We start from the raw sequence: 8,312 nt of genomic DNA, 5'->3' as shown, positions 1-8,312 counted from the left end.
AGGCAAAAAAAAAAAAAAAGATTTTATTTTAAAAACAGGTTTGTGGGGTTCTTTTTCTTTTTGCATTCAGTACGTTGTAATTCAGACATCACAATACTATATACAGATACACACATTTTAAAAAAGCCTATTTCTGATGAACATTTCAAAAGAACACTGTTTTGTAATGCACCAGTGGGAAGGGAGAAGGTGAGGGGCCTCCCCCCCCTCAGCAGTGAGTTGGCCTTTGAGGAGGGAAATGTTAGGCGGTGTCTATATTAGCTGGTTAATTGGGGGCTGGTTATTTTGGCCTTCTGGAAGAAAACTGCTTTCCTCTGGACAACCAGTAAAAGTGAAAGTGTGAGGCTGTCTCCTCAGCTATTGCCTCCATGGACGGGCAGCTGGAGAGGGCTGTGCTGGGGGACCCACTCTCCATCCCATTGGAAGAGAAGTTTGTCCTTTCCTTAGAAAAACGTTCTGCTTCTGTGCCTGGCCTGATCCCCAGTAAAGAGAGGGAGAGGGAGAGAGGAAGGAGACAGAAAGTGAGAGAGAGAGAGAGAGAGAGAGAGAGAGAGAGAGAGAGATTTAGCAGCGTGGTTGGGGTTTCCATCTCCTTGGATCTCTGCAAGTTGATGGAGAGCAGAACACAGGAGGCAGTGGGGACTCCGGAGAAATTCAGCTTCCTGGTTGAGGTGGGGGCGGGCAGTTCCCCCACCAATTCCAGCTTTTGTTGAAACAGGGAAGAAAGAAAACCTACCCGCTGTCTGTACTCCAATCACGATGCCAGATCCCTAACAAGTATCATTAATATTAACGCGACTTTTAAAATATGCACAGAAAATCTTAACTGGGAAATCTTGCCTAACTAAGGAGCACGGGAGGGACTGGGAATAGGAGGAGGAACTGGGGGGGATGGTATGAGCTCACCAGGTCCTGCACCGAGGCCCCACCCTCAGGAGGGTCATCAACCTGCCTGGGCAAAGGATGAGGCAAGAATGGGGTCATTCGGGGTCCCCCAACCCTGCTTTGGTTGGAATGATCGGGCTCTCTGCTGCCATTAGGTTTTCTGGCAAGCCAAGGTCGAGGGCAAAAGGATGTGGAGGCAGTTAGCCTTCCTCCCACAGCCCACCCACACCCACCTCCAAAGTTGTAGAGGCTAGTAGGTCCCATCTGCATGGGGTGGGGGTTGAGGATGGGGTGGGGAGCAGGGGGCTGCGGAGCTCGCCCTCGGATCCTCTCTTCCTCTCTGCCTCCCGCGACGCGGTTACTCTTTCTCATTAACATTAAATATTCGTCCGCACCGGCGAAGCGTCCATCGGTGGGTTCGGTTATGGTACAAAGCGGCGACATAAATAGATGGGGCGGGTGGCCAGATGGGCGGTCAGGTGGAGTGGAGATGAGGCGCTTTCGATTTGCTGACCACCTTCTTCTCTTTGACCCGCCGGTTCTGAAACCAGATGGTGACCTGGCGCTCCGAGAGGTTCGTGGTGGCAGAGATGCGCCGGCGCTTCTCTTTGGTGATGAACTTGCTGGCCGCGTACTCCTTCTCTAGCTCCTTCAGCTGCACCTTGGTGTAGGGCACGCGTTTCTTGCGCCCTCGCCGATAGCTGCTCACCTCGGGCTGTAGGGGAACCACGTCTGGGGGTAGAGAAAGAAGGCGGGCGGCGGGAAGTGAGTCGTGTGTCTGGACCCTGGACCGACCAGGCTGTGCGCCCAGGTCGCACCACCGTGTAGGCGCAAGGTTGCGGCAGGGATTCCAAGGGGACAGAGGGATTGCCCCCCAGTCCTTTGTGCCTCTGTTATGAGCAAGGCCACCGCTAAGGCGAGGTCACGGGTGTGTTGCCCCTAATGCCAACTTGAAAAGAGGGGAGGGGGCGCCAAAAACTTGGGAATCGAAATAAATAACATTTTCAGGCGATGTTTAAAAAATAAGTGCAAAAAAATCCATGATAAACAAAATAACAAATTTTAAAATAAACGTGGGACCAATAGTACTGACTTTTTTCTTTTGCCTCAGGCTCCAATATGGCTCTGCACAGCACTCATTATGAGACTCCTGTACCTGTAAAAGGGTCCCTACAAATTCCACCCTGGTCTGAGGGTCTAGAGGATTGCAGGTATTCAGGGAAATTCCTCCTTCCTGCAGTTAGATTATTTGGGCAACCATTAGTATAGACTGTGTGCCATTATCAGGGGAAAATGTTCTGTTGTGTGTTTGAGGGAGAGCATGGCTGAGAGACAGCTTCAGTGGGCACAGGCCACCAAGTGGGGCCTCATGCCTTTGGTCACTGCCTCTACCCTAGGAATCGGAGACCTGTACGAACAGGTAGAGAAGAAAAGTATCCAGGTGAAGCCAGCCTGCCTGGGAGCCCATCCCTCTAGAAGTCCAATGTGGTGAGCCATTTAACTACATCCAAGGTAGGAGGTCCTGAACCTGAGTTGTAGGGCATCAGGCCCCTGGAGCTAAGTGGTCCACACCCCAGGGTCTGCCCACCAAAGGAAGTACCAGGAGAGACCTCTGGGCTAAAACCCACTGTTCACATAAGTCTTCTACAAAAAGAACTCAGTGCCCCTCCTCTTGCCCCTACAAGCGTCCACTCACCAAGACAGCAAATTCTGCTCCAAAGACCTCTCCTCTCCATTCCTCCAAAGTTGAGGGAAATTGTGGCCATCGCATGCAGGAACACTAACCTTAAACCCTAAGTACCTTGTTATCCCAACCACTGCTAGTTCAATTTCTTTATGCTCTGTGAATTTCCCAGGAACTAAGAACAATATATTTCACTTATATCCCCCTTCCACTCCACTCTCATCCCTGTTAATAAAAAGGTCATGGCAACACTTTCAAGGGGAAGTGGGGAGTGGGGGGGGACTATCTGAATAATTCACCCCTCAATTTAAGAAAAATGTCATTGTTAGACTTCTTCAGGTAAAAGCCAATGATGAGGACTGAATATTTGAGCCCCCCCCTTCATTCTTAGTGCCCTTTGGAAATAGAGAGGCAGTCCAGAACATAGACACAAAGCTCTTCCTGAAATGCTTGTTCTCACCCCACCCTCATAAAACACCTTCTCTACACCATTGCCATTGGGTCTGCTCTCATCCAGGAATACTTGTCTACACAGGCTGGAAAGAGAAGAGGGTCACAATCAAATGCAGCGGGGAAATAAAGCACTCAGGAAGAATATGTGAAAAGGGGGGTTCCAATGGCCTGGTTTAGCTGTCGTCATGATGCCAATTTCCCAGGAAAATTGTTGGACTTGTCACCTGTGTCTGCCTATGTAGGAATGGGCCAAGGCTTTTTAAAAAAATCTGAAACACAAAACAACTTCACTTTCACAGAGCTCCTTTGGGTTAAAAAGGATTTTTTTTGTACAAGATAATTTTTAACCGTCTCTCAGTGCTCAAATCTGTTTTACTCTTACAGATGTAGCCACGATTCAGGAGATGGGCGATTCTGGGACAAGAGTAACACGAAGACAGTAAGTAGTGATACCATGAGGTATCTGTCTTAAAAAAAAAAATCCTTAGAACATTTTTTTCAGGTTTATGTTATTAAGCCCAACTTACAAGAGGAGGAATGTGACGCTTAGAGTGGGTAAAATGACTTAAGAAGCAGAGCCAGGTTTTAAGCCGAGATTTTCTGACTCGACATCATGATGTAGTAAGTTCTGAAATGGAAATAGCGTATCTTGTACAATCCAGCTCCAAAATACCTCCTTTTCACTGGAGAACAAAATGAGATAAAGTGGGTTTGGGTTCCTGAATTAACCAGCTAATTGTCCCTGATTTTTTTTTACCTCATTTTCTCAAAATGCTCATAGTTACCTTCCCAATTTTGGATCCCCTAAACCCAACTCTAAATTTCTGATGAGGGTCAATCAACACAATCCTTAAAAATCCATTTTGAAACACAGGTAACTGGTCTAAATTGGTTATTTTTCTCTATAGGATGCCGAGGCTTGATTTGCCCAAGTTTTTAATGGATCTGACCAAAATGTTGGTTGTTTTGGCCTCCTGGAAAAATACGTTCAGTCTTGCCTTCTCAAAGAAGCCTCCTTTAATTGTCCGCTGTCTTGTCTGGAAAGGAATTGGGATCCACAGATGTAGAAACATCTGGAAGTTTAGACCTCGAGTTGTGTCTATGCTGCCTAAAGTAAGTAGGGGACTTGGTTATTAATTTTACGATCAGGCCTTCCCTAACCTCCCTCCAGAGCATCTACACACACACACACACACACACACACACACCACTTCATACCTGAGGATCTAACAGACACCTTTGAAAAGTGAATAAAAATCAGATCAATGCTCAGCTCTAGCTTACTCTTGGGGTCCTGTGTATGGTTCCTACTGCCCACTGGCTCTTGACCACCCACTCTTACAACAGAGCTCTGTGCCCTGTAGAGGACTTTGTCCAGCTAGGAATCCTAGCTCCTCTTCTCAACCATAATCCAAAGCTTATCAGTAGGGACTTCCAATATGACCCAAAGAACCCACTATTTCATTTTATTGGTCTCCCCTAATCCTATCTGACTCTGTCTCTCCCTGTCCTCTCTGCCCCCCACTCCCCATTCTGATTCTATCTTGGAATTTTTGCTGATTCTCTTCTGGAAATTTTGCCTCTCTCTGTTTTAAAAAAAAAAAAAAGTGTCTATCTCACCATAGGAAGGGAAAAAAAAAAAAAGAGCAATGAAACAAGGGTCTCTATAATTGGGGGAAGGAAGAAGCCACAACACATCTTGGCCCTAATTATCTGGATCTTTCTGAACAATTGCCTCCATATCCCACACCAGCCCAGACTGCCATAGATGAGGTTTCTCAGAGCCAGAGGCGCTAAAGAGAGACAGTAGTGTTTATGCCTAGATGCTGCCGGAAAAAACCACAATTGCATAGACAGAGTTATCTGGAAATCTCACTACTTCTAAAAGATCTCTGTGTGGGTAGAAAGGTGGAGGGTGTCTGAAGATAATTTCTTTCTCATCTGCTTTTTTGCCTGGACGTCTGCACTCACTGAGATACACCAGCCTGGTTCTATTTCTACACAGGGAGTGTGTGAGCCCATAGCTGCTGAGAAACAGTGGGTTTTATATCCATTTCCATGCCGTAATTTGCAAGTGTATTAAATCTCAATTGGGCTGTATTTTTTTTTATTTCAAAGATATTTTTCTCTAGGAGGCTATGATCAAAAAGTGTTTATTCTGAGCAGTTTCCACCCCCCCCCCCCCCGCCCCGGGAATCTTTAAGATGTATATTTTGCTCAAAGATATTTCTGAGCTTCTCTCCAATCCTTCACCCCCACCTCCCTCCACATACACAAGGATGCCAGAGTATCCTTCTCTTCACCTCTCTAAGCTAAACCCATTGCCCATTGCTCTACACCTGTGCCTCTGCCCACAGTGGGCCAGGTGGCCATCTGCTCCCCTGCCCCTTGGCCCCTTAGCATGGCCTACCAGCTCCCCCTGCTCCAGGAATTCCTGCTGGACCCCTGTCTCCAAAGGAGTTTTCCATTTGGGTGAGATGGAGAATTAAAGGGCCGTCTCTCTGTAATACATGATTGTATACTTACATGTGAATTGCCTGTCGTCTAGAAATGTGTCATCATGTGTTTCATATTAGGTAGTTAATAACAGAAATTATTCTATAAAAATATTATGGCCAATACAGAGTTGGTAACGCATGATACCAATGTACTAAAATTCTATCATCCTGCAATCTTTCTTTTGGCAGCCAGAAATGGGGTGTTTAGTGTGGGTCCCACCCTGATATTCAGTTGTGTTATACTAAGTAATCTCATAATATTTGCAAGAATGTTAGTTTCTACAGCTTTTAACACCATTCAGTGATTTTTTTTTTCACCATCTGCCCTTTCCCCAATCCCGGATGCAGAGGAATTTCAGGCCCACCCTTAGGAGGTCTTCAGATCTATAATTCCCGGTGAAAATGTCCCTGGGCTCACATGTAGAGCTGGGGGCCCCTTTACATAGTATGGGGAGACATTTGTGGCTTCTCTGGGCCCCCCAGGACTCCTGTAGGCAATAGAATGGAGCCAGTCAACCCTCTCCCACCAGGCTCTGCATACAACTAGAGCAGACTTAGGCTCTGGATATGTAATTTGTCAGCGCAGTGCTGAATCCTAAGCTCCTGATGTGAATTTGACAAACCTGGAACTGACATTTCTCATCTGGGGAGTGGTGAGGATTGCAGGATCCCCTCTGGTTCAGTAATAGCCTCAGTTGGAAAAAACAAAACAACAAAACAAAACAAAACAACAACAACAAAAAAAAAACCAACAGGACACTGGTAAATCCCCAGCACACACAGGCAAAGACTTAGGGGTCCCTAACCCGGGCCTGGATTCCAGCTCTATCCAGCACAGGTCTTCCGTCCCCTACTTCTCATCCTCATTCCCCTTTTTCTGTGTTTGAAACATAGAAAACTCTCTTTCTCCCCCGACATTTGGGGGAGTTGGTGGGGGAACACCCACAGGATTTGAGCTCAGTATGCCAGAGAGGCAAAGAAAATTTTCTATCCCTGGAGAGAGATGCAAACTCCCTTTTCTCTACACCCTCTCTAGAGATTTTAGTTGGGATCCCTTCATGATCGGGACATTCGTGGCCGAATTCTTAAAATAAATCAATGAAAGAAAATATTCTGCATTTCTTTAGAACCGGCAAATTAGACCCCTATCCAAAAAAACAAAAACAAAAAAACCTGTCTAGTGCCTGAACGATCTTGAAAATTCAGGCGAGGTAGCTCTTATCCACCCCCCCCCTCCAATTTTTCGGTGAGTTGAGGGTTTTGTCCTGGTGGTTTCAGATTCCAAAGCACCCAAGGCCCACCCCACCCCCATTCCTGGCTGGAAGCGGGCTACGGGGGGCCAAGAGCCGCGCGTGAGACTGGAGCAGGCTGGGGGAGGAGGAGGCGAGCTCCCTACCAGAGCGGAGCCGGCGGCCCGGCGATCGGGCGCCTCTGATTGCTTCACTCTCGGCCGGGCAGCTCCGGGGAACGTGTCGGAGCAGATTTCTTCCCCGGCGCATTCCTCAGCGCAGCTCGCCGGGCCGGCTCCATCGGCAGCCCAGCAGAGCCGGCGCGCCGGAGCCAGACGGCGGGGGTGGCTGAGGCGCGGAGCCCCGGGGCAGGCGGGGCGGGGAGGGGTCCCTGGCGACGGCGGCGCTCGGGCCCCTTCCTTACCTGGAAAGGGAGACTTCCAGAGGTGGGCGGACTGCGACTGCTCCTTGGAGCAATACACCTGACTGTCCCAGCCGTTGGAGAGAGCCCAATGCTGGTAGCCTTCGACGGGGATGAGCGCGTCGTGACGCGGCTCTGGGTGCCCGCTGATCCCAGGCACCACCGACACGTCCAGGTAGCCGGGCATCGCCTGGTAGGAGCTGGCGAAGCTGGGGTAGAAGGCGAACTCCTTGGCCCTGGAGGACAGGTCGTCACCCGGCAGGGCGCCCGATGGCTCCGGGTATTTATCACCCGGGTGGTAGGCGCAAGGCTTTTGCTGCAGGTTCACGTTGTGCGACAGGCGGCAGCCGTAGTAGCTGCCACCGAACGGGTAGCCGTAGCCCAGGGTGGCGCTGGACGAGGTGGGGGGCGCCGGCGGCGGGGCGCACTGGCGCGCAGCCTCTGGGGCCGGGATGTCCGTGTAGACGGCGCCCTGTGGGGCGCCCAGGGGAGCCGGCGGGCGGCCCAGCACGGGGTGCGGAAGCAGGTCGCGGCAGTGGCTGGCCGGGCAGCTGCTGCCCAGCCCGTCCATGCTGGGGGCTTTGCCGGGGCTCGCTCCGCTGCAGCCGCCCCCCGCGCCGCCCGCGCCGCCGCCTCCCCCGCCGCCTCCTCCGCTGCCGCTCTCCGCCGCGCTGTCCTCATAGACGTACATAAGGCTCTCCGGCCAGCGCGGATGCAGGAGCAGCGAAGTCGTCATGACATGATCTGCTCGAGCTTTTTAAAAACTCCACTTGCCAGAGGCTGCGAGCTAGGGAGACACCTCGCTCTCTTTTCCCCTCCCCCATCCCTCCTCCCTTCCCTCCCTTCCCCTCCCCTCCTCCTCCGGGTGCTTCCACCTCCCTCCCCACAGTCCCTCTACGCATGCGGGGACACTTCATTAAGAAATCCACCGTCTCCCGCCCGACTCCCCTCTGCACCCCTCCCGCGCCCGTGTGACGCGACCGGTGCACGTGACGCCGGAGCCAGGTCTCCTGGGGTTCCCACCCCTGGCGGTGGGGCGGGGCAAAGGGAAACTGGTCTCTTCTGATTGGCTCTCAGGAGGGGCAAAGAGGAGGGAGCTGGGAGATTTAAAGGGACAGGGCAACGCCCCCCTGGCAGGCCCG

The 8,312-nt window shown here is 50.7% G+C and overlaps 1 protein-coding gene across 1 annotated transcript; it reads right to left on the bottom strand.

The window, feature by feature from the left end:
* Nucleotides 1–815: 815 nt before the first annotated feature.
* On the bottom strand, nucleotides 816–7,964 carry HOXC13 (homeobox C13). The gene is made up of 2 exons (XM_047867225.1): nucleotides 7,174–7,964; nucleotides 816–1,617 (listed from the first exon to the last, which is right to left on the bottom strand). Exons 1-2 carry the CDS (start codon nucleotides 7,904–7,906, stop codon nucleotides 1,361–1,363), a joined length of 990 nt encoding a protein of 329 aa, XP_047723181.1. The 5' UTR covers nucleotides 7,907–7,964; the 3' UTR covers nucleotides 816–1,360.
* Nucleotides 7,965–8,312: the final 348 nt, after the last annotated feature.

Source organism: Prionailurus viverrinus, chromosome B4 (assembly GCF_022837055.1).
Source record: "Prionailurus viverrinus isolate Anna chromosome B4, UM_Priviv_1.0, whole genome shotgun sequence".
Lineage (NCBI taxonomy): Eukaryota > Metazoa > Chordata > Mammalia > Carnivora > Felidae > Prionailurus > Prionailurus viverrinus.
Note: the sequence above shows the minus strand (reverse complement) of the source record. Positions and strands in the feature narration are given on the sequence as shown.

What these genes read in the sequence shown, in the direction of transcription:
- HOXC13 (XM_047867225.1), bottom strand. Translation starts at nt 7,906, where the DNA reads ATGACGACTTCGCTGCTCCTGCATCCGCGCTGGCCGGAGAGCCTTATG. An exon ending in CTGGAAGTCTCCCTTTCCAG is followed by an intron (nt 1,618 to 7,173) that starts GTAAGGAAGGGG and finishes CTCTACCCCCAG; the next exon opens with ACGTGGTTCCCCTACAGCCC.